Below are 26,707 nucleotides of genomic sequence, written 5' to 3'. Positions count from 1 at the left end.
TAAATTCTATCCCATGTAAACCTATAAATTATAACCCATGTAATCCTATAAATTCTATCCCATGTAAACCTATAAATTATATCCCATGTAATCCTATAAATTCTATCCCATGTAAACCTATAAATTATATCCCATGTAATCCTATAAATTCTATCCCATGTAAACCTATAAATTATATCCCATGTAATCCTATAAATTATATCCCATGTAAACCTATAAATTCTATCCCATGTAATCCTATAAATTCTATCCCATGTAAACCTATAAATTCTATCCCATGTAATCCTATAAATTCTATCCCATGTAAACCTATAAATTCTATCCCATGTAATCCTGCACGCTGCAGAAAAGCAAGTATTTTTCTTTCAAGAGGGTTGGCGCCTCCAACGCAATCTGTTGCCTCAACGACGTCATCAGATTAGCTCTCGATGATGTCATTAGATTAGATGACGTGATTCGATTCACTCTCGATGACGTCATGGTTTTCCCGCGGGCGGGGCGGAGGAGCGACTTCCGGCGGGCGGGAGCGGAAGTGACGCGCTGCAGTCCGGCGGCTCGGCGAGTTTTCTAGAAGCAGGCGGAGGGAGAGAAGAGAGAGAGAGAGAGAGGGAGGGAGAGCGCGTGAGGGAAAAATATATATATATAGAGAGAGAGAGATTGTGTGTGTGTGTGTGTGTGTGTGAGAGAGAGCGGGCGACCGTGGCCCCGGCGGGAGGCCCTGCCCGACCCAGCCCAGGCGGCACCATGGTGGATTACAGCGTGTGGGACCACATCGAGGTGTCGGACGATGAGGATGAGACTCACCCCAACATTGACACGGCCAGCCTGTTCCGCTGGCGGCACCAGGTGAGGCCGGGGACCCGCTCCTGCCCCCGGGCTCTCCTCACTCACCCACTCTCAGGCCGCAGCCTCCCCCCACTCCCGGGGGCAGGGCAGCCTCGGGCCTACCGCAATGTGCAGGCACCCCACCCCCCCCCCCCCCACTCACCGGGGCTCGGGAACGGCCACCGCTCGCCCCCATCCCTGATATTAAAGCGCCTTTGTAACTTCCCCCCCCCCCACCCTGTAAATCTCCCGTGTTTTTACACTGGCAGTATGCTATGTAAACATGTCACAGCGAAATTGCAGCCTCCCGCCAGTAGTGGCGCTCTAATGGTGTCCCATCCCCGGCCTGTACTAAGAACTAGGAGTCTGCCATATGGACCATTGAGCCTGCTCCGCCATTCAGTAAGATCATGGTTGATCATCGACCTCAACTCCACTTTAATGCAACCTGTGACTTTGTTACCGCCGGACCCTGGCAGGCCTCCCACATTCTACCCGTCCTAAACCTGAAGTCACCCAAAACTCTGCTGCCCAGTGTCCTAACTCGCACCGTGTCCCACTCATCCATCACCCCCTGTGCTCGTTGCCCCGTGTCCTAACTCACACCGAGTCCCGCTCACCCATCACCCCCTGTGTCCTAACTCGCACCAAGTCCCGCTCACCCTAGTGCTCGCTGACATAGTGCCCTCGATTAAACAACACCTCAAGATTAAACTTAGCCTTGTTTTCAAATCCCTCCATGGCCTCGCCCCTCCCTATCTCTGTAATCTCTTCCACCCACCCGCTCCTCTAATTCTGCCCTCGAGCATCCCTGAAGATGATCGTTCAGCCATTGGTGACCGAGCCTTCTGTTGCCTGGGCCCGAAGCTCTGGAACTCCCTCCCTAAACTCCTCCGCCTCCTTTAAGATGATCCTGAAAACCTACCTCTTTGACCAACTTTTGGTCATCTGCAGTAATTGCTCTTTGTGGCTTGTGTCAAATTTTGTTTTGTAATACTGTGAAGTTTTGGGATGTTTTGCTGTGTTAAAGGTGCTCTACAAATGTAAATTGTTGTTGCAACCAGCTCTGCTTCTCACGTTGCTGTACATTTTTTATTTCATTATCTATAAAATTCAAACAGCATAAAATAAGAGCAACATTCTGACTTTTAAAATGGGGACTGAATTAAATCTGAACGTACTAGTCCCGTAGCCCTGCCCTTTAAATACAATTCACTCTGGCTAGATGCTGCATTCAGTCTAATGGGAGATTGACTAGTAATTAAAAATATTTGTGTGTGCACTCCCTGTCTAAATCTGTTTTGATTCCTGGTCATAAAATTTAAAATTGAAACATGTGCACATTCAGGATGGAAACCATGCATGTAAACCTGTCCCTTCAGGCTCTGGCCAGTCGACTGAGATTCTGAAGTCCCTCAACCCTGTCTTATCCATGGAATAGTACAGGAGGAGGCATTTTGGCTCATTGAGTCTGTGCAATCCAGTTAGTCCCCCTCCCCAGATCCCTGCAATTTTTTATCCCAAGTATTTATCCAATTCCCTTTTGAAGGGTCCTATTGAATCTGCTTCCATCACTCCATCAGACAGCGCATTCCAAATCCGAACCACACTTTGCGTAAAAATGTTTTTCCCCATGTTGCTTCTGCTTATTTTACCAATTACTTTATATCTGGGCCCTGTTAACCATCAGCCATTCGAAAAAGTTTTTCTCGATTTACTCTTTTTCAACCCTTCATGATTCTAAACACCTCTCCCAAATATCCTCTTGGCCTTCCCTGTTCCAAGGACGGGTTAATTTGTTGCCTGTTCCGAGATTTGTTGCGAAAGTCGGCCTCTTGTCAGGTCACTTGAGAGCACATTGCATCATCCACGGAGTGTGGGACTGCAATCGGGTGTAGGTCAGGTTCAGTTTCTTTCTCTGAAGGACGTTGATGGAAAAACCCAGGCATTACATCAGTTGGGTAGCTTTAATGGTCATATTCCTGGTGTCATCATTTCCTAGAATGATTGAACTTGTGATTCTGGGTTCCAGTACCACAACTATGGCACCATCATACTCTGTGACAATGTTATTTTGCATAGCGTTTTTGTCTCATTTTCTTTTTCTTTTTTCTTTAGTCAAGTGTTTGTGCAGAAATATTAAAAAAAAGTCTTCTATAGCGCCTTTCACGACCACCGGACGTCTCAAAGCGCTTTACAGCCAGTGAAGTACTTTTGGAGTGTCGTCACTGTTGTAATGTGGGAAACGCAGCAGCCAATTTTCACACAGCAAGCTCCCACACACGGCAATATGATAATGACCAGATAATCTACTTGTGATGTTGATTGAGAGATAAATATTGGTTAGGACACCAGGGAGAACTCCCCGACTCTTCTTCAAAACACTGCCATGGGATCTTTACGTACAGCTGAAAGCAGACCGGACCTCAGTTTAATGTTTCATCTGAAAGACCTCCCCTCCGGCAGTGTGGCGCTCCCTCAGTGCAGCCCCTCCGGCAGCGCGGTACTCCCTCGGTGCCGCCCCTCCGACAGAGTGCTGCTCCCTCAGTACTGCACTTGAGTGTCAGACTGTGGAGTGGGACTTGAACCCACAACCTTATGACACAAGCGAGAGTACTGCCCACTGAGCCATAGCTGGCACTTAAATCCATCACTTTGCTTACAGATTTTCAGGTGAAGCTGTAGATAAGTATGTGGACGTAGAGTTCATTCCCCTGGTGTTGAGTGTACTCTCTCAACAGTTGGGGAGTGATTCTTTTCATTTAAATCCAACAAGCTTCAGTGAAGGATGGTAAAGCTTCAAGGACGTCCCAGTGGAGCTCGGGGTGTTTGTGTCACTGAAATGGTGCAGTTTGCTGTCACGGGGCATTGGTGATCATACTGCTGTGTTCAACCCGAGTAGTAACAGCTCACGTACAGGATGACCCCCTCAACCTGCTCGAGGGACCCCTCTAATTAATATTGTGTGTGTAGAATCACCAGCCCCAGAGACAAGCCTCTTCCTCCCTGTCCCATAATGAGCCAGGCAGGTTCATTCAGTCCTCAACAGTTCCCTGCAGTATTCAATGCGGCAGATTTGACTCCAGTTTTAGCCTGCTGAGCTAACGGATGGCGGTTGTCAAAGCCCTGGGGAGGGGAGGTTGGAGAGTGGAAAATCTACCAGAGATACTGATCGCTATAGAGCAATACCTGCTCGAAATACCGTGGATGTTGGTTCAAAACCTGATTTCCCCCTTACCTCAACAGCCTGCTGACATTCACTTTTGTTCATGTCTGAACATAGACAATCACTGAGTGAAGGACTCTGGTTCTTATGGAATTAGGAGCAGGAGGAGGCCATACCAGTGGATGTGGTGTATTTGGTCGGCGTCAAACCCCGGAACCTCCCTCGGGAGCAGGAGCCTCACAACTTGAGCCGCCTCGGGGAAATCCCCTCCATGCCTTTCAGTTCTCCGAGGAGGGGTTTCCTGTACAGCTGCTCCTGCACACTCTCAACCTTGCCATCCTCGTCTGCCATCCGGACACGCCATGGCGTACCATCTTGCCGTCCGGAGGAGGCGGGGTTCCCCGATGGAGTGCACTCTACGTGGCAGTCCTCCCACTATTTGTGTTGTGTACAGACCTCCAAACAGTAGTAGTGATGTTGAGGAGGGCATCAAACAAGAAATTATGGGTGCATGAAATAAGGGTGCAGCAGTTATAATGGGTGACTTTAATATGCACATAGATTGGGCTAACTAAACTGGAAGCAATACGGTGGAGGAGGATTTCCTGGAGTGCATAAGGGATGGTTTTCTAGACCAATATGTCGAGGAACCAACGAGGGGAGAGGCCATCTTAGACTGCGTGTTGTGTAATGAGAGAGGATTAATTAGCAATCTCGTTGTGCGAGGCCCTTTGGGGAAGAGTGACCATAATATGGTGGAATTCTGCATTGGGATGGAGAATGAAACAGTTAATTCAGAGACCATGGTCCAGAACTTAAAGAAGGGTAACTTTGAAGGTATGAGGCGTGAATTGGCTAGGATTGATTGGCGAATGATACTTGAGGGGTTGACTGTGGATGGACAATGGCAGACATTTAGAGACCGCATGGATGAACTACAACAATTGTACATTCCTGTCTGGCATAAAAATAAAAAAGCGAAGGTGGGTCAACTGTGGCTATCAAGGGAAATCAGGGATAGTATTAAAGCCAAGGAAGTGGCATACAAATTGGCCAGAAATAGTAGTGAATCCGGATACTGGGAGAAATTTAGAACTCAGCAGAGGAGGACAAAGGGTTTGATTAGGGCAGGGAAAATGGAGTACGAGAAGAAGCTTGCAGGGAACATTAAGACGGATTGCAAAAGTTTCTTTAGATATGTAAAGAGAAAAAGGTTAGTAAAGACAAATGTAGGTCCCCTGCAGTCAGAATCAGGGGAAGTCATAACGGGGAACAAAAAAATGGCGGACCAATTGAACAAGTACTTTGGTTCGGTATTCACTAAGGAGGACACTAACAACATTCCGGATATAAGTAGGGTCAGAGGGTGTAGTTAGGAGGAGGAACTGAGGGAAATCCTTATTAGTCGGGAAATTGTGTTGGGGAAATTGATGGGATTGAAGGCCGATAAATCTCTAGGACTGCATCCCAGAGTACTTAAGGAGGTGGCCTTGGAAATAGCGGATGCATTGACAGTCATTTTCCAACATTCCATTGACTCTGGATCAGTTCCTATCGAGTGGAGGGTAGCCAATGTAACCCCACTTTTTAAAAAAGGAGGGAGAGAGAAAACAGCCTGACATCGGTCGTGGGTAAGATGATGGAATCAATTATTAAGGATGTCATAGCAGCGCATTTGGAAAGAGGTGACATGATAGGTCCAAGTCAGCATGGATTTGTGAAAGGGAAATCATGCTTGACAAATCTTCTGGAATTTTTTGAGGATGTTTCCAGTAGAGTGGACAAGGGAGAACCAGTTGATGTGGTATATTTGGACTTTCAGAAGGCTTTTGACAAGGTTCCACACAAGAGATTAATGTGCAAAGTTAAAGCACATGGGATTGGGGGTAGTGTGCTGACATGGATTGAGAACTGGTTGTCAGACAGGAAGCAAAGAGTAGGAGTAAATGGGTACTTTTCAGAATGGCAGACGGTGCGTAGTGGGGTACCGCAAGGTTCTGTGCTGGGGCCCCAGCTGTTTACACTGAAAATTAATGATTTAGACGAGGGGATTAAATGTAGTATCTCCAAATTTGCGGATGACACTAAGTTGGGTGGCAGTGTGAGCTGCGAGGAGGATGCTATGAGGCTGCAGAGCGACTTGGATAGGTTAGGTGAGTGGGCAAATGCATGGCAGATGAAGTATAATGTGGATAAATGTGAGGTTGTCCACTTTGGTGGTAAAAACAGAGAGACAGACTATTATCTGAATGGTGACAGATTAGGAAAAGGGGAGGTGCAACGATACCTGGGTGTCATGGTACATCAGTCATTGAAGGTTGGCATGCAGGTACAGCAGGCGGTGAAGAAAGCAAATGGCATGTTGGCCTTCATAGCGAGGGGATTAGAGTACAGGGGCAGGGAGGTGTTGCTGCAGTTGTACAGGGCCTTGGTGAGGCCACACCTGGAGTATTGTGTACAGTTTTGGTCTCCTAACCTGAGGAAGCACATTCTTGTTGAGGGAGTGCAGCGAAGGTTCACCAGACTGATTCCTGGGATGGCGGGACTGACCTCTCAAGAAAGACTAAATCAACTGGGCTTGTATTCACTGGAGTTTAGAAGAAAGAGAGGGGACCTCATAGAAACGTTTAAAATTCTGATGGGTTTAGACAGGTTAGATGCAGGAAGAATGTTCCCAATGTTGGGGAAGTCCAGAACCAGGGGTCACAGTCTAAGGATAAGGGGTAAGCCATTTAGGACCGAGATGAGGAGAAGCTTCTTCACCCAGAGAGTGGTGAACCTGTGGAATTCTCTGCCACAGAAAGTTGTTGAGGTCAATTCACTAAATATATTCAAAAAGGAGTTAGATGTAGTCCTTACTACTAGGGGGATCAAGGGGTATGGCAAGAAAGCAGGAATGGGGTACTGAAGTTGCATGTTCAGCCATGAACTCATTGAATGGCGGTGCAGGCTAGAAGGGCCGAATGGACTACTCCTGCACCTATTTTCTATGTTTCTATTTATCGGGGACTTGGCCTGGAGGTGGTGCACGGAGCAGTCCCGTGCAATAAATTTTTAAGTCGGTTCACGGGCTCCCAGGCCGCCTGCAATTTCTGCGGTCTGGAAGAATCCGTGTTCCACGTTTTTATTGAATGTACGAGGTTACAGCCCCGGTTCCATTATTTAAAGGGATTACTCCTCAATTTCTGGCTGCACTTCAGTCCCACACTCCTGATCTTTGGGCACCCTGTGCGGAGGGGAGCAGGTAGGTCCGAAGGCCTCCTGGTAGGACTGCTCCTAGGCACGGCCAAGGGTGCCATCAGCCGGTCCAGGCAGCGGGCGGTCGAGGGGGTCGTTCAGCCTGACTGCCTGCCTCTCTCCCGTGCATACATCCGAGCCAGGGTGTCCTTCGAGATGGAGCACATGGTGTCCACCGGTACGCTCACGGCCTTCCGCGAGAGGTGGGCACCGGAGGAACTGGAGTGCATCGTCGCCCCCGGCAACCAAATTTTAATTTGATTTTATATGTTTTAAAGTTTAATTTGTTTTAATTGCTGGGTTTTAGTGTCCCCCTCCCCTTTTATAGGGGGCACTTGTAAATTATGATTTTACTGTCCAATAAACACCCCAAGAAACACAGAAAACCCCAAAAAAAGGGCACGTGAAAATGTTTGGAGTGTCCCCCAGATTGGGGGATACTGAATTTAAATTTGTTTACCTCAGAGTTGTGGTGTATTTGGACTTTCAAAAGGCTTTTGACAAGGTCCCACACAAGAGATTAGTGTGCAAAATTAAGGCACATGGTATTGGGGGTAATGTATTGACGTGGATAGAGAACTGGTTGGCAGACAGGAAGCAAAGAGTGGGAATAAACGGGTTCTTTTCAGAATGGCAGGCAGTGACTAGTGGGGTGCCGCAAGGTTCAATGCTGGGATTCCAGCTATTTACAATATACATTAATGATTTAGATGAAGGAATTGAATGTAATATCTCCAAGTTTGCAGATGATACTAAGCTGGGTGGCAGGCCGAGCTGCGAGGAGGATGCGAAGAGGCTGCAGGGTGACTTGGATAGGTTAGGTGAATGGCCAAATGCAGTATAATATGGATAAATGTGAGGTTATCCACTTTGGCAAAAACAGGAAGGCAGATTATGATCTGAATGGTGACAGATTAGCAAAAGGGAAGGTGCAACAAGACCTGGGTGTCATGGTACATCAGTCATTGAAAGTAGGCATGCAGGTACAGCAGGCAGTAAAGAAAACACCTGGCATGTTGGCCTTCATAGCTAGGAGATTTGAATATAGGAGCAGGGATGTCTTACTGCAGTTGTACAGGGCCTTGGTGAGACCACACCTTGTGTATTGTGTGCAGTTTTAGTCTCCTAATCTGAGGAAGGACATTCTTGCTATTGAGGGAGTGCAGCGAAGGTTCACCAGACTAATTCCCGGGATGGCAGGACTGACATATGAGGAAAGACTGGATCGGCTAGGCTTATACTCACTGGAATTTAGAAGAATGAGAGGGGATCTCATAGAAATATATAAAATTCTGACGGGACTGGACAGGTTAGATGCAGGAAGAATGTTCCAGATGTTGAGGAAGTCCAGAACCAGGGGTCACAGGATAAGGGGTAAGCCATATAGGACCGAGATGAGGAGAAACTTCTTCACTCAGAGAGTTGTGAATCTGTGGAATTCCCTACCACAGAAAGTTGTGGAGTCCAGTTCGTTTGACACATTCAAAAGCGAGTTGGATGTGGCCCTTATGACTAAAGGGATCAAGGGGTATGGAGAGAAAGCAGGAATGGGTTACTGAGGTGAATGATCAGCCATGATCATATTGAATGGTGGTGCAGGCTCGAAGGGCCAAATGGCCTACTCCTGCACCTATTTTCTATGTTTCTCTACAGCCCCTCGAGCCTGCTCAGCCATTCAGTGAGATCATGGCTAATCTTCGACCTCAACTCCATGTTCCTTCACTGTCCCCATATCCCTTGATTCCCCTAGAGTCCAAAAATCTCTCGATTTCAGCCTTGAATATACTCAACAATGTATCCTGCCGGCAACTTCAGGGGTGCAGGAGAGAAGATTTTCAGGGGAAAAAAGGATGAAGGGGAAAAGAGAAACAGTTGATATTTATTGCAGCGCTGCCCAGCTGCACGAGTCATACTGTAATAATCCAGTGTGCAGCAGGGCCTTGTTGATCTGGGAGACGGTGGGGAGAATTGAGTGAGGGGAATATCTGCAGCTGATGGGGTGGTAGCTTGTTTGTGTTACCTGTAGCCTGTCATTGTGAGTGCAACTGGCTGGGTGAGCCAGTGACGTTGGGCTCATAAGTTCCCAAGTCGATAGGTTTGATTTGTGTTTTTTAACTGCGTGCGCACACTAAGGACGAGGCACGTTGTGTGTCCGTCTCCTCAGAAGACAACAGCACAATTATAAAGCAAGCCTTGTGATTTTTCTGATAATTTGTTGAGGGTGGAAACACAGCCAGTTTTATGACTAAAAGTTTCATTATATTTTGGAGGAAGTGATATTTGGAAGTGCCCAAAATGTTATTTAATTCACTAAGTTGGAGCCAGTATTATTGTCTGTTTTTTGAGCTATTTTAGGCTTCATTTGACTTTCCGAGTGAGGAAAAGCCCCTAACCTGCAGTTCAATGTGTGAGTGATTGTTTATGCAGTTGCTATCCCAATGGTTCGGTGACTCAGTGCATTGAACAGCGTGATAATAAGCCGTTAAGATAAGGGAGGTTGGGGGTTTGGTCCCTTGTGGTAGATGATCTCAGTCTGGCACAGCAGTGAAGGCATTGCAGTTAGCCGCAGCGCTATGTTCTTCATCTATACGGGCCAGTACCCAAACGGGTTCTACTTTAACCCACCAAAGCTTCAGAGGCCATTTTAAGAACTATAAATTAAGTGACGCCTTGACTGTTTTAAATATAAACATTATGTTAAGTGAGATAAGCAGTGAATTGGAGCAGACTAGCAGGATATCCCAGCACTTCAGAGCGGGACAGGAAATGCTCTTGGTAGAATTACCACACGCTTCCCTCCAAACTGTCACCTTCTGTTGCCATATTTGATCTGGTTTTTTAAAGGATGCAGCATTGGAGCAGATATCCTGGGTAGGATTCCCTCCTCCGTGAATTGAGAGTGCGAGCCACTGACGGTCATTCACACTTGATATAATGCTGCCCGTATTGGAATGAAGCTTTGGACTGCTTTGCACATCTCAGTTAGCAGATTGTGTATATAAGATCAAGGAAACCTCTTGCTGTTCACCTCCGGCCCCACCTATAACCAACAGATCAGTACTCCTCCATGTTGAACATCATTTGTAAGAAGTCCTGTGGAAAGTAGGGGCACAGAATGTACTCTGGGTGGGGACCTCAATGTCTACCCGTAGAAGCGTTAGAAGTGAGGGGCCGCCGAGGGGAGCATTTGTGACTCAGAGCCTTGAGGAGATACAGGCGCAGATTCGAATCCCCACTCCTAGCTAACTGAGGAGGGAAGCAGTGACAACATTCGAATTGAGAATTTCATTTTATTTCATGATGCTGTCTTCTGATTTTGTGATAGAATAATAAATTCTAATCGTCCATGCCAAATTCATTCTAATTGTCCACGCTAAATTCAGATATACAGCCAATAAAGCCAAGATGCTGCAAGGATTTTAGTCAAGTGAATGTGGTTGTGTGAATTTTTCATAGTGTGCACTCAACCTGTGGGAAATATTTTGTACATTTTGCCCTTCCAAACTGGCATTGTGTACGTGAGAACATTTTGGGCTGCATGAATATTATATAAGAAGCATGGTTGCTTTTGTGTTTCATTAATGTAGTATTTTGGGAGAAATATTAGAACGTGCAGTCGCTGTGCAGGCAAGCATGGCTGGCAATGTGCACAGCACTGCGTCCCACCAACAGCAGCCGCGTGCATTCCATGTTGCTGCTGCTTGAAGGGTCATTGTTGGCCAGGATGCCAGGACTATTCGCATCTCCTTCAAATACTGCTTTGGGAGCTTTAATATTCACCTGAACTGATAGAGGGAGTCTTGCTTTCCTACCTGATCTGAAAAACAGCACCTCTGACAATGCAGTATTCCCTCAGTACGACACTGGTGAGATTAGGTCACGTGCTTTATTTGTGGAGTGGGGCTTGAACCCACAACCTTCTGACACCAGTGAAAGTATCGAGTAGAGCAGGTCTGAGGTGCCGGTCCTGCTTCTGATATCGCATGTTTAAAAGCCAGTCATTTTTGGCAGCTTCTCTTGACCTAGGTGAGCTCTTGAAGGTTCAAATGCTGGGAATCTGCAGGGAACAATCCTCCTTTTCATTGGCCCAGAAAGTGTCTCAATGCAATGAGCCTGTAATTGCTACACAGACAGACGTCAATCATACTGAGTGACCTTAAAGGGCTGAGCATTACACATAGCTCCACCTCGAATCATCAGAGTAATACATTATGCATCACATGGTATGGTATTCTTTATCCTAATAAAACGTTATACCCTCGTGACATACTGTGGCAAAACTACACAATATAGTTTGCAAATAAAATGCAGTTTGTTTCGAAAATTCAGTCCGACAGTTTGATAACTGCAAGTGTCAACAGTTTAGAGAAACAGCACTTGTTCACTTTATGTTCCAGGCTCGCGTCGAGCGGATGGAAGAGGCGCATAAAGAAAGAGAGGAGTTCGAGAAGGTGTGCGGGGATTGTAAGCGTAAACTCGGTGAGTGTCAAAAGAAGCTGAAGGATTTGACGCTGGTGGAAACGGACGATGCAAAGAAAGAGATTGGAAAGTTACAGGATGAGCTCAAACAACTGAAAAAGGAGGAAAAGGAACTGGATAAGAAAGGGACGTCGCTGAAGAAGAAGGAGAAGTCAATGCCTTGGAACGTGGATACACTGAGTAGAGAGGGATTCAGTAAGGTTGGTATTGTGTTGAACCAGTGTTCTATGTTGGCTCACGGACTGCTGAAGCGGGCAGATTCCCAACTTGTCAGGTGCTGATCCTCAATCAGGCATTGAATTAAAAAGACTTGCATTTCTATTGCGCTTTTCACCACCTCCGTATCTTCATTGCAAGTGAAGTTTACTTTGTCAACTGTAGTCACTGCTGTAAGGTAGGAAACACAGCAGCCAAATTGCAAACACAGCAAACTCCCACAAACAGCAATGTGTTAATGACCAATTAAACTTTTGTGATGTTGATTGAGAGATAAATATTGAGCAGGACACCGGGGGAGAACGCGCCAGCTCTTCGAAATAGTGCCATGGGATTTTTTATACCCACGTGAGAGCAGACGGCCTCTGAATCTTCCTATTGCTATGTATACCCATGCCGGCTCCCGTTCGCGCCCGGCCGCCCGCTCCCGTTCCTCTTCGCTCCCCTATAGAAACATAGAACATAGGAGCAGTAGTAGGCCATTCGAGTCTGCACCGCCATTCAGTATGATCATTGCTGATCCTCTATCTCAACATCATATTCCTGCGTTTTCCCCATACCCCTTGAAGCCTTTTGTTTCTAGAAATCTATCTATCTCCCTCTTAAATATATTCAGTGACTTGGCCTCCACAGCCTTCTGTGGTGGAGAATTCCACAGGTTCACCACCCTCTGAGTGAGAAAATTTCTCCTCATCTCGGTCCTAAATTTCCTACCCCATATCCTGAAACTGACATCTTGATCTAGACTTCCCAGCCAGGGGAAACATCCTCCTTGCATCCAGTCTGTCCAACCCAGTCAGAATTTTATACATTTCAATGAGATCCCCTCACATTCCCCTCTAGTGAATACAGGCCTAGTTGACCCAATCTCTCCTCATAACAGTCCTGCCATCCCAGGAATCAGTCTGGTGAACATTCGCTGCACTCCTTCTATGGGTAAGGAGACCAAAACTGTGCGCACTACTCCAGGTGCGGTCTCGCCAAGGCCCTGTATAACTGTAGCAAGACATCCTTGCTCCTGTACTCCTATCCTCTTGCAATGAAGGCCAACATACCATTTGCCTTCCTCCCTGCTTGCTGCACCGACATGTTTGCTTTCAATGACTGATGTACAAGGACACCCAGGTCTCTCTGTACATCAACACTTCCAAAGCCATCACCATTTAAATAATGTCCTTACGTTTTTCCTACCAAAGTGGATAACTTCACATTTATCCACATTATACTGCATCTGCCATGTGTTTGCCCACTCACTCAACCGATCGAAATCGCATGGCAGCGACTTTGCATCCTCCTCACAATTCGCAATCCCACCTAGTTTTGTGTTGTCAGCAAACTTGGAAATATTACATTTGGTTCCCTCATCCAAACCATATATATAGTGAATAGCTGGGGCCCAAGCTCTGATCCCTGTAGTACTCCACTAGTCACTGTCTGCAACCTGGAAAAAGACCAGTTTATTCCTACTCTCTGTTTCCTGTCAGTTAACCAATTTTCAATCCATGCCAATACATTACCCCTAATCCTATGTGCTTACCCTCATCACCTCTGTGCTTGCTGATCTACATTGTTACCTGGTCCAGGAAAACTTACATTTTTGAATTCTAATCGCCATGTTTAAATCCTTCCATGGTCTTGTCCCTCACTATCTCTGCAATGTTCTCCAGCCCTGCAATGCTCTGAGATCTCTGTGCTTCCTGCAACTCTGCCCTCTTGTGCACCCCCCCCCCCCCCCCACTTCCTTCGCCCACCATTGGCGGCCGTGCCTTCAGCTGTCGAGGCCTAAAGCTCTGGAATTCCCTCCCCTACACCTCTCCACATCTTCTCACTCCTTTTAAGACGCTCCTTAATGTACTACTTTGATCAGGTGTTTGATCACCTGTCCTAATGTGTTCTCCTTCAACTCTGTCTCGATTTTGTGTCTGACTCCTGCTCCTGTGAAGCACCGTGGGATGTTTTACTGCATTCAAGGTGCTATATAAATGCAAGTTGTATCTATTCTTCATTTGGCTACTGCTTGCTGATCACCCATCTGTCATGACCCATTTTCTCTCATTTGTGCACTGTTTGCATGTTCTGATGTAGCTCTGTGTATGGTTTAATGTTGAAATTATAAGTAACACCCTGACTTAATTACTGCAATAACTGGCTATTGGTGATAAAAGGGAGCTGGAGGAAAACAAAATCTGCAATGGATTTTTAATCAGACAGATAGAATTGTTTGAAATATATTGTCGATGAGATATTATAGAGGAAGTCTTGTAAAGTTAAGAGACCCACAGACACAGTTTGGACATTCTATAAACACTGGCGTGTTGTGCTTCTGTCCTTCAGAGTCTTTTTAACATAAAAGCAGAACCGACCAAGCCTGAAACGGAGGAAGATAAAGAGAAGAAGCACAAGACCTTTGTGGAGAAGTACGAGAAGCAGATCAAGCACTTCGGTAAGTGGAAGTAACCTGTGAGTAGCCAGTCACTGTGACTCTGTTACATTTTCCATTAGCTCTCTGAACACCATTTCCTGTCTGGTGCACTGTCAGAAAGCGGGCACTGCAAGCGATACGTGTGTTGTAAACAGACACCGCTCGGACCTGACCGGAATTGTGTGAGTGTGTGTGTGAGAGAGAGAGAGAGTCCACTGAAATCAGTTCCAGCCTGCTGTTTGGTATCTTTAGTGTGGGGACTCTGGTTGCATCGTGCAGTGTACAGGAGATGACACTCGACCTGTATGGACAAGACCGACCCAGGAGTGAGTCAATTATTCATTCTATTTCTATTGCGTCACGTGTCCTTGGTGCTTCCCCTTTCGTTTTTCATTTCCTCATTTTGTTCAGTTTTAAATCTCGTCTGTTTTTCCTCTTATCATTTTCCTTTGCATTTGGCTTGGGGCTTGACACAAGTTACTGAATTCAGCCAGTCAGTGAAAATCCCCCTCACTGTTGCTGATGAACACAAGTAATATTCTGCACTGATGTCGGTGTTTCCAACATCAAAGTCGGCTCGTGCTTTTTCCTGTCCCATTATTGATTGCTGATCATCGTGTCGTAGAACCCAAATCCATTTTGGCCGTTTTTTTGTTCTTTGCAATGTATATTCAGGAGCTACCTGCGCTTTACTGGTCAGTTTTATAATCTGTTGCGTAACAAGAGCATCAAAGTGACAACTATGTCTGGCTGGGGATACTGAATCTGGGCATCGATAATTCTGCCTTGGGTCCTCTCCCCTACATGTGTGTGGATGATGGGTTTGAAGGCTATACCTTTCACACACAACTAACTGAGGTTCCTGCGCGAATAGTGGCAAATTGGTACTGCAGAGGCTGGTGGAACTGAAGCTTGGCCCAGGTCAGAGGTGGGGAAAACAATAACTCCTTTGCCTATTTGCACACAGGCATGCTCAGCCGCTGGGATGATAGCCAGAAATACCTGTCGGATAATCCGCACCTTGTGTGTGAGGAGACGGCCAACTACCTGGTCATCTGGTGCATCGATTTGGAAGTTGAAGAGGTACAGTGGGCCGCACTGCTGTTTTGGCTTTGTTTGCTGCTTATGATGGGCTATCCACTGTGTAATTCTACATAATATGCTTTTGTTGACCATTGTGCAGATGCAGTTTGCATATTTTAGCTTCTGGCAGTGTTCCGCACTGATGTAGACTCTCTTCGGCACTCCCTCGGAGTAGAGCATGATTGGCTTCCACACTGATGAGTTCTCGGGTGACTGATGAGTCCAGTGTGGGACCTTTAGTCTCTGTCACATGTGGGGCAGACAGTGGTTGGAGGGATGGGTGGGTGGGCTGCCTGGATTGCCACACGCTCCTTCCGTTGTCTGCGTTCGGTTTCTGCATGCTCTTGGTGACGAGACTCGAGGTGTTTGGTGCCTTCCCGGATGCTTCTCCTCCACTTAGGGCGGTCTTGGACCAGGGATTCCCAGATGTCAGTGGGGATGTTGCACTTTTTCAACGAGGCTTTGAGGGTGTCCTTGAATCGCTTCCTCTGCCCACCTGGGGCTCACTTGCCGTGTCGGAGTTACGAGTAGGGCGCTTGTTTTGGGAGTCTAGTATCGGGCATACGGACGATGTGGCACGTTCAACGGAGCTGATCGAGCGTGGTCAATGCTTCGTTGCTGGGGATGTTGGCCTGAGCGAGAACACTGACGTTGGTGTGACGATCCTGCCAATGGATTTGCAGGATCTTGCAGAGGTAGAGTTGGTGGTACTTCTCCAGTGCTTTGAGGTGCCTGCTGTACGTAGTCCATGTCTCTGAAGCATATAGGAGGGCGGGTATCACTACTACTCTGTAGACGATGAGCTTGGTGCTGGATTTGAGGTCCTGGTCTTAAAACACACTCTTCCTCAGGCGACCGAAGGCTGCACTGGCACACTGAAGGCGCTGTCGGACTTCATGTCGAATGGACCCTGTACAGTGGGGAGTCTGTTCACTTCTGAGGATTTTATCACTGCAGACAACTGGTGGAGCATTTAAAGCAGGTTGGGGTGATATCCAAGGCTTCTTATTTAAACAGTGGAGAATGAAATGGGAATCCAGCACAGGTGGAAACACTTGGGTTTTACTGCATCATAGACAGTCGGGGTACAGTCAGGTTGCATCTGTGGAGAGTGTTTCTGATTGCAATATGTTAAAACGCTGTTTATGGGTTCCCTCTCAGAAACATGCACTGATGGAGCAGGTTGCCCACCAGACAATAGTGATGCAGTTTATCCTGGAACTTGCCAAGAGTCTGAAGGTGGACCCCAGAGCTTGTTTCCGACAATTCTTCTCCAAAATCAAGGTACGGAAACGGCTGGCAGTCCGTTTAATTTCAAGCAATCCAGAGTCGGCTGCACCTGTTATTTTAAGACTGGCCCCCTGTGAAATATAAATCCTTATTTTCCCTCGTGATCTAGGTGTTATTACCCGTGCAATGTTTATCATGACCAGTGATCTGTTTTAACACTGTAGTTTAAGCAGGTCAGTTATTCAACCAGCAGAGCTGTGGTGGAATAACTGACTTAACCAGGAGTTTTTTTCTCCTTTTATTACTTGCATGTTTGCTTTTTAGTGTTTGCCATTAATGTAAACCAGTAAACTCCTTGTGATTGAATTTCCTCTGTCATTCTTAACACACGGCATAATGGATTTGTGTTAAATTTCTGCCTGTTATTGTAAGAGATTCATTAGCTTGTTTGAGAAAGGGCTAGCTCCTGAGTTTTAATGGAGTAGACAATGCTTATGTCATCCAATGTTCCTTTGAATCTTGTTTTGGGTGCGCAGCCCCTTTAAGGGGATTAACGGCCCATTCAAATTTCCGCTCATGCTCTGTTTGTCCCCATTGTAAAGCCGGCATGCGTCCCGCGTGGGATCTCCAGACTGCTGCGTGGCCACTTGTTGGCTTTGCAGGGACGTTGGTGTTAACCGTGCTGTGAAAATTAAACTGTGTTCACATCGTTGACCAAGAAATGATCGCTCCCAACGTGACTCAGTCAGGAGATACACCACCTTGTGTGGAACTGGACTTGCAGCACAGGGAGGGTCTTGAGGTGAACTCCCAATCTGAGTTTGGGGTAGCAGTGGGCTGCTACAAGTGTTCTCGGCCATGGCTCAGTGGGCAGCGCACTCGCCTGAGTCAGAAGGTTGTGGGTTCAAGGCTCACTCCAGAGACTTGAACACACAAATCTAGGCTGACACTCCCAGTGCAGTGCTGAGGGAGTGCTGCACTGTCAGAGGTACCGTATTTTGGATGAGGCGTTAAGCCGAGGCCAGTCTGCTCTCTCAGGTGGACGTAAAAGATTTCACGGCACTATTTCAAAGAGCAGGGGTGTTCTCCCCAGTGTCCTGGGGCCAATATTTATCGCTCAATCAACGTAACAAAAAAGCAAATTATCACATTACTGTTTGTGGGAGCTTGCTGTGTGCAAATTGCTGCGTCATTTTCCACATTACAACAGTGATTACACTCTAAAGTGGCTGTAAAGTGCTTTGAGACATCCGGTGGTCGTGAAAGGCGCTATATAAATGTCAGTCTTTTCAGTGCCCCGGGGCTCGGAGCGGAAAAAGCAAGCCAGCAATTCTGCTTCTGATTAGTATCGGAATAAGAGGAGTTTATTCAGCCCCTCAAGCCTCTTCCGCCTATTTAATCCGATCATGGCTGATCTGTATCTCCACTGCATTTACCTGCCGTTGATCCATATCCCATAATACCTTTAATCAACAGTGGGGGAATCGAGAACTAGGAGGCATGGTTTCAGAATAAGGCGTTGCCCATTTAAAACTGAGATGAGGAGGAATTTCTTCTGAGGGTTGTGAATCTGTCGAATTCTCTGCCTCAGAGAGCTGTGGAAGCTGGGTCATTGAATATATTCAAGATGGAGTTAGACAGATTTTTGAGCGATGAGTTATGGGGAGCGGGCAGGGAAGTGGAGCTGAGTCCGTGATCAGATCAGCCATGATCATATTGAATGGCGGAGCAGGCTTCAGGGGCCAAATCTCCTCCTCATTTCTTGTGTTCTTATGTAAAATATATTGACCTCGGTCTTGAAAATTTCTGTTGACCCAACCAACATCCACAGCCTTTTTGGGGTGAGAGTTCCAGCTTTCGTTGCCTTTAGTGTGAAGAAGTGATTCCTGATTTATTGAATGGCCAAGCTCAAACCTTGAAGATTTCAGCTTCTCTTCCTGTATTCCCCACTGGAGGCAATAGTTGCTCTGTATCTATCCGCTGAAATTCTTTTGCCATTTCAAATACTTGGATCAGATCACCATTCACCCGTCTAAACGCATGGGGATATCAACCAAGTTTATGCAACCCACCACCTCCAAACCAATATATCCTTCGCAAGGTGCGCTGCCCAAAGCTGAACGCAGAACTGCAGGTGCCGTCTGACCAAAGCTCCATACAACTGAAGCAACACTTCCTCCTCATGCTGTTCCAACCCCTTTACGATTGAGACCAGCATTCCATTAGCCTCGTTGATTACTTTTTGTAGCTGTGCACTCGTGTTTAGTGATGTATGTGCTGCTCGACGATGAGCATGTGATGAGGGCAGAATTGGGCTTGGTTGTGCTGTCCGTTCTCTGCCTTAATAGCCTGCTGGCATTCGCTGCCGAGCTGAAGAATGCCTGCTTTGGTGGACCCTGGGCCAGCATGCGTTGGGGGGGGGGAGGGCACTGTTCTAAAATCATTGTCTTGAACCTGTGACGTTGACTTGTTGTTTTTGAACTCCTTCCCCATCTACAGACAGCAGATAAACAATACATTGAGGCCTTCAATGATGAGCTTGAAGCGTTTAAGGAGAGGGTCAAAGGTCGTGCTCAGGCAAGGATAGAGAAGGCGATGAAGGAATATGAGGAGGAGGAACGTCAGAAGCGGATGGGGCCTGGGGGGCTTGACCCTGTGGAGGTGTATGAAAATCTTCCAATAGTGAGTACTTTATTTTGCAATCATGTTAAAAACTGCTACAAAAGGCGCAATAACTCCGGGTGTCGGAAATCTGAAATATAAGCAGCAGTGTTCCCTTTAAGTGTCAGCTGTGGCTCAGTGGGCAGCACACTCGCCTCTGAGTCAGAAGGCTGAGTTCAAGTCCCATTCCAGGAACCTGAGCGCATAAATCTAGGCTGACACTCCAGTACACTGTGCTGCACTGTGGGTGGTGCCGTCTTTCGGAGACCCCGTCTGCTCTCAGATGGACGTAAAAGATCCCACGGCACTATTTCAAAGAAGAGTAGGGGAGTTATCCTCTGTATCTTGGGACCAATATTTATCCCTCAACCAACATAACAAAAACATTATCTGGTCATTATCACATTGCTGTTTGTGGGAGCTTGCTGTGCACACATTGGCTGTAAATTGCTTTGAGACGTCCGGTGGTCGTGAAAGGCGGTATATAAATGCAAGTCTTGAGCTGCACAACAGTGCAGCACTCCAGGGATTCCCCTCGGCCGGGTTGCTGGCTTTTTAATGTTAAAACAGCGTGCGCGCGGTATTTTAAGTGGGCCATGCAGCCCCTTAAAGGGGCCGTGCAGTGCTAACAAACTACAGGTGACATTGCTAAGCAAATCAGGCAGCATCTGTGGAGAGAGAAATAGAGTTAACGTTTCAGGTCGATGACTGTTCATCAGTTCCGACGAAGGATCACAGACCTGAAACATTAACTCTTTCCACAGATGCTGCCTGACCTGCTGAGTATTTCCAGCATTTCGCGTTGATGCAGTATTTTAAAAAAGTGCATTTAACTCATTCACTTCCCCGAAATCAGTGATACTGATCAGGAGCCTCAAATAGCAATGATCGAATGTTCTCGGAAGTTACTCCACACCCAGTAATTATTGACCGTTTGTGAGCGGGTTTCCTCTTTGTGCTGCTAAAACTTTCAAAAGCTGCTGCTCATTTTCCTATCATCATGTCTTTGCAGGAGATGAAGAATTGCTTTGATGCAAAAGATATTCAGTTGCTGCAGGATGTCATCAGCAAAATGGATCCAACAGTGAGTATTTCCTGCTGCTAAAGCGCTCGCCCTCTCTCCCAGGTTCGCTCTGTGCTCACCATGCTTTTCCCTTGGGTTGTTGGGTCATTCCCATTTCTCACGCCTCTTGAATGCTGGAGGCACGGTGTCATTCTAACGCCACTTCTCCAAACCGCCCAGAGATCAGTTGTATAGAATATTGAAATGGCTGGGCCGATGAGAGGCCGGGGGACGTGTCTGGGGGTGGGGGGGGAAAGAGAATTTTAAGAAAGGAAGCAAACAGATTTTTGAGATGAAACAGTGCGATGTGGAAGTTGGGTCGCGGTGCCATCCCTTGCTCTTGGCCTGCTGAGTTTCAGATCTCGGCCTGGCCGCGTTGACAGCTGTTCCAGAGCTGTACTCGGACCGAGGAACAGGTTGGTCAGCCGCCGTTTTAGATATGGGCTGGGAAGGCTTTAAGAGGGAGGGAGAATATACCTTTTGTGATCAGAGATAATGAGCACGATGTAGCAATTAAAAGATGTGGAACCTCAAGTTTGGATTGCTGAGTTTTCTGAATTGTGACATGTAATTTATCAGAATAACGATGCAGCGCTCCCCTCAATGATCGTCGGCCTGGATTATGTGCTCAAGTCCTGAAATCGGGTTTGGACCCACAGTCTTCTGACTCGTGGGGGATAGCGTCGCCAATTTGATGTTACAATGAATCTGTGTCCCAGGCTTCTGTTCAGCTGAATGCAGGGCGTGTCTGGATATTGGATCGAGGTCAGGCTTGCTTGTGCTGCCCTTGATGAAACTTGAAACTTGATCCTTGATCCAGCCAAATGAAACTTCAGACGCTCTTCCACAAAAAATGGGCAACTGTGCGTGAGAGACTGGAGGGTTTCCTGAAACTCTGGCACTGTTTCTCATTGCCTTTGCTGGAGGGGGAAGTTTAAATACTTGTATTAAAAGATGAATGCACTCTGCTGTTTCCAGGAAGCGAAATACCACATGCAGCGCTGCATTGACTCCGGGCTCTGGATTCCCAATGCGAAGACTGCAGAGGAGGAAGGAGAAAAGAGTACAGAGGATGAAGATCCTGTGTACGAAGAAGTTAAAAAGGAAAGCGGTGAAGAAAAATAAACCTTTTTGTTTCTGTATCTGCTAGTTTTAAGTGCTGTGTTGAGTTACAGACAGCATCCTGTTCACTGACCCATAGGCGTTCTCACAAATTCAATGCATCAGTCTATTGAATGAAAGCCAAAAGTCCTACACCAATCAACTGCTTTTTGTATAAAGAAGTTTTGAGAGCTTACAGGCTGCTTCACTCCTATGCAGTAACTCTCAGGAATCAGCTGACATCTGTGCAAGTGAAACCATCACCATTGTCAGCGTGAGTGACTGCTTGCCCCCATTGTTCCCTTGAGTTAATGTACCCCACTCCGTGTGGGTGCTGAGCCGTACAGACCGGGAGGGGCCGGGTTCAGCTGCCGATCTGTGCCGACTTACCCCGTGAGACTCTGCAGTGATATCCCCACCACCAACCACCCCCCCCCCCCCCCCGGAGCAGCCTCCCGATATTCCCTGTCGATGCTCGTGCAGGAAGACCGGATCGGGTACGAGAGAGAGAGAGGTGCCCAAGGAACCATACCCCACGCCAGTTACCATCTCGAGTGTGGGGTGGGAGAGATAATTTTAGGAAGAACGCATGGCTTGTTTGAAAATGCTACAAGGAAGTGGGGTGGAGCTGCCTGCAATGTTCGCTGTAAGCTGCGCAGTGATGGGAAAGGTTCGCACAGGCTGCTCCATTGTAAATAGCGGGCGCGCACGGAAATTTAAAGGGACCGCGCGCTAAAAGAAAGCGGCCGCGCGGAACCAAGTGCAGCTCACGGGGAACATTGGTGCTGACAGACGTATTTGGGGAGAAATCAGGGAAAACTTCTGACAAGCATGTTTATGCTTGCAATTGGAACAGGATTAAAATGAAAAAGCAAGCTGTATATTCAAAAAAAAATAAAAAGTAGAATCCCTGACCTAAATTATTGCTGACAGACTTTTTAAAAAAAAAAATGTTCTGATTGGCAGTGACTTCATATTTTCTGGTGTCCTTGCTGTTTGACTCCACGTGTTTTGCTCCCTCAATCTGAACGTATTTCTCTGAGGTGATGGGGCGGGGCAAGCAGAATAACTGGCAGAATTGTGCAGCTTTTCCGATTTTGAGCGCTCGGGTTTTTAGTGCAAGATCCTTATTTGGTCAGAGTTTTGAGTTTGGGCGAGGGATTTACATCAAACAGACTCGGTAGGTGCTTTTATGTTCAGTTCTTTTGAACTCTCAGTAGAAACTACCGTAGTATTGGCTGCACCGGCTTTAACTCCTTGCATTCTGTACATATATTTTAATGAACGCTGTGCATCGCACAGATTGTGGCTCACAGTGACTATTCCACTGGGGCCAACGCTGCCAATTACTGTGACCTCTTCGATCTGGGGGCAGTTGCTGCTTACGAGCGAGGTAGTTATCGTAACTTTTTTTTTGTTTCTTGTTCTTGGCCACCATGTATGCAAATAAAGATATGTGATGCAGTAAATTGCTGCCTCGTTGTCGTGTGGAGAATATCGGATGGCTGAGTGCACACTAAAACTCTCGAGTAGCGATGTTGTTCTGAGCGGTGTTAATGAGGCTGCAACAAAGGAAAACTTAATGGTGCAGGGTTTCACTTGTAGCCGAGTGTTGCTGGCTTTCATGTCCAAACCTGCCCAATGTATACCTGTTCCCTGTTGGTCTCGAGTTCCAGGATAAGTCTCTGTGCGCCCACATTTCCAAACTCTGAGACGTCTGCATAAACCAGTTTGTGATACGGGCCTGTAGACACCTGGCATGCCCCAGGTTTGATTCATGTCCTGAGCGGAGTTTGCTGGTTTTAGGCAGCGTGGGTACGACAGATGGGCTCAGCACCCTTGGGCGAGGGAGAGGGAAATCCCACTGGATTCGGTTGGCCCATGATTCCATCCAGTGGCCACTCGTCCAGGCTCTCCAGGGAACAATGGCCACTGAGCAAGGTAACAGAGCCTGTAAAATTACCTCCCAGGAGGTCAGTACTTTCACGAGTCAAGAAAATTAGAGGGAAAAAGGATCTCCCAGATCTTATTCGAGAGCCATTCAGGTTTTCAGCACAGAATGAGACCATTTCACTCAAAGTATCTATGCCAGGTCTTTGCTAGAACAATCCCAAACTAATTCCACTGTCCTGCTCTCTCCCCATATCCCTGTATCAATCCCAAACTAATCCCACTGTCCCGCTCTCTCCCCATATCCCTGTATCAATCCCCAAACTAATCCCACTGCCCTGCTCTCTCCCCATATCCCTGTATCAATCCCAAACTAATCCCAATGCCTTGCACTTCCCTATGTTTGAAATATTTAGTATTCTGTTAGTCTTTAATCCTGTTAAAAAAATTTTTACTGTCTTTTGAATATAATTTAATTTGCATCAATCAGTATTGTAGTTACATTAACATGAGAAATAGGAGCAGGCTATTCGGCCCCTTGACTGCTCCACCATTCAATAAGATCATGGCTTATCCACTTCGGGTGGTCTTGGGCCAGGGATTCCCAGGAGCCGGTGGGGATGTTGCACTTTATTGAGGAGGCTTTGAGGGTATCCTTGAAATGTTTCACCTACCCACCTGGGGCTCGCTTGTTGGGTAGGAGTTCTGAGTAGAGCGCTTGCTTTGGGGGTAACGTGTTGGGCATGCGGACAATGTGGCCTGCAATGGCGGCTCATTACCAACTCTCATCTTGGCCTCGCCCCTCTCCTGGCAGTTTCCCCTTCGAGCATCACATCGTCTTCCAGCTTTTAAATTCCTCATTGTTCATCACCCTCCCAAATCTTACATTGACTTCTCCATTGCAATCTCCTCCCTTGCCATCTGCACCGAGTGACTGCTTGTAATTTCAATTTGCACCGAAGTGCCTCTAGACCCCTGGCCCTGATTCTCCGTTCTCCATTCCCCACTCAATTTCATTGTCACAAAATCTTGCACCCAGCTCCAGGACTTGCCATCTCTCACGGCCTGTTCATTTCTGAGGTCTCAAACATCAACAAGGCTATCTGACCATTTCTTTGTTTCCTTTAATACCCACATTCTCCTGCCTTCCCCAACCCCACAAATCGCTCTGTGGGTTCAAGGCCCACTCCAGATACTTGAGCACAACAATTTAGACTGACAGTGCAGTGCTGAGGGAGCGGCGCACTGTCGGAGGTGCCGTCTTTTGGATGCGACGTTGAACTGAGGCCCTGTCTGCTCATTTGGTTCGACATAAAAGATCCCATGACCACTATTTCGAAGAAGAGCAGGGAGTTATCCCCGATGTCTTGGGTCAATATTTATCCTTCAACCAACATCACCAAAACAGATTAACTGGTCATTATCACATTGCTGTTTATGCGAGCTTGGTGTGTGCAAATTGGCTGCCACTTTTCCTACATTTACAATAGTGACTACACTTCAAAAATACTTCATTGGTTGGAAAGTGCCATGGGACGCCTTTCACAACCTCAGGACGCTACAGAAATGCAAGTATTTTTTTTTTCTTTTTACAACCCTCATCCATCCCTAGTTTTTTTTTTTTAAAAACACCCAATGCTCCCTCCCTCACTAACTGCAAGCTCCTGCTCACTGCTCACCAGCCCTGGCTCCTGCCACAACACTTGTGCTGCTGTTGACCTGATCAACTGTTCCCTCGTTCCCATCATCTCCCACCCTTGCTGTTTCTCACAGTACCATTCCCATTTTGATTTTCAACGTGGAATGATACAAACTTGAGCATATCTGGTGCATGACTGGTCTTGTCATTTGCTGCGAGATCATGCATGCCATGCCGCCAGATCGAATTAAGAATTACATCATTCTTTTTTTAAAAAAAAAAATTCGGCCTTAAAGTTAGCCACTGTATGCTGGAAATGCTTTCAAGAAGTTTCTTCTGTAAATATTGCATTGGAGGCAGTTCAGAGAAGATTCACGAGGGTGATTCCTGAGATGAAGGGGTTGATTTATGAAGAAAGGTTGAGCAGGTTGGGCCTACACTCATTGGAGTTTCGAAGAATGAGAGGTGATCTTACTGAAACGTGTAAAATTTTGAGGGGACTCGACAAGGTGGATGCAGAGAGGATGTTTCCCCTCATGGGGGAATCTAGAACTAGGGGGCATCGTTTCAGAATAAGGGGTCACCCATTTAAAACTGAAATGAGGAATTTCTCTTCTCTGGTCGTTAATCTTTGGAATTGTCTGCCCCAGAGAGCTCTGGAGGCTGGGTCACTGAATATATTTAAGGTGGAGCTAGACAGATAATTGAACGATAAGGGAGTCGAGGGTTATGGGGAGCGGGCAGGGAAGTGGAGTTGAGGCCAAGATCAGATCAGCCATGATTTTATTGAATAGTGGAGCAGATTCAAGGGGCCGAATGCCCTGCTCCTCCTATTATGTTTTTATGTTCCCTCTGCCATCTCCAAGCTCAACTATTCTACAAGACTCACTTGAGCTCGCCCCTCCCCATTCAACTGCTCCTCTGGCCCCTATAATTGTTGTCTCAGGCACTGTACCGCTTCACGGAAAAGCTGCTATCATCATCCTACTTTTCATAAAGCCCACCCTTCACTGCTTTGTCCAACTACACGCCCATCTCTAATCTCCCTTTTCTCTCTTGGTACTCAAATGTGTCATCGTCTACCAGCTCTGTGGCTTCTCTCAAAATCCCCTGTCTTGCTTTATTCACAGCCCCTTTGGCCAAAGTGACATATTACACCCTGGGACTGAGATTTTGAAACCTCTTCCCTCTGTACTCGTATACATGGTCAAGCACACCACCCCCATTGTTTGTTCTGTTATCCAGCTCTCTATGCTTACCCTTGCATGGTTCACCCCTGATGTCTGAAATGCAGGTACAGTGCCAACCTTGCATCGCCTTTCTATAACTGTCGGGACGATGAGGTAAGATCAAAGGGTGAGTATCTCTGGGGTTACTCCTGCAGATAATTACAGGGCAATATTGGCAGTAAGCTGCCTTTTTGACGTGATAACAGTACATTTGTTGGTTCACTATATTATGTCCTTGGATGCTCTGATAATGACTGAACGAGGCAATACGTTGTACTTGAACTGTAGTGACCTTGGTCCTTTATTGATAACTCGAGTGAGGATCACACCTGGTGGCCTGCCTTTTATACTAGGCCCGGCACACCTGTACAGGTAACCTACAAGTCTCCCACTGCTGTGCCCTCTGGTGGCACACCTTGTGATAGTACAAACAGTTGCCATGTTGGATACATGACATGTACCAGAA

The 26,707-nt window shown here is 46.8% G+C and overlaps 1 protein-coding gene across 1 annotated transcript; it reads left to right on the top strand.

Annotated features, from left to right (window-relative positions):
• Window positions 1-541: 541 nt before the first annotated feature.
• Window positions 542-22,952, top strand: cdc37 (cell division cycle 37 homolog (S. cerevisiae)). The gene is made up of 8 exons (XM_070867150.1): window positions 542-846; window positions 11,626-11,907; window positions 14,258-14,366; window positions 15,313-15,428; window positions 16,590-16,712; window positions 19,158-19,340; window positions 20,332-20,403; window positions 21,361-22,952. The coding sequence occupies exons 1-8, from the start codon at window positions 745-747 to the stop codon at window positions 21,505-21,507; spliced, it is 1,134 nt and encodes a 377-aa protein (XP_070723251.1). The 5' UTR covers window positions 542-744; the 3' UTR covers window positions 21,508-22,952.
• Window positions 22,953-26,707: the final 3,755 nt, after the last annotated feature.

The sequence above is a fragment of the Pristiophorus japonicus genome, chromosome 24 (assembly GCF_044704955.1).
Source record: "Pristiophorus japonicus isolate sPriJap1 chromosome 24, sPriJap1.hap1, whole genome shotgun sequence".
NCBI classification, from domain to species: domain Eukaryota; kingdom Metazoa; phylum Chordata; class Chondrichthyes; family Pristiophoridae; genus Pristiophorus; species Pristiophorus japonicus.
Note: the sequence above shows the minus strand (reverse complement) of the source record. Positions and strands in the feature narration are given on the sequence as shown.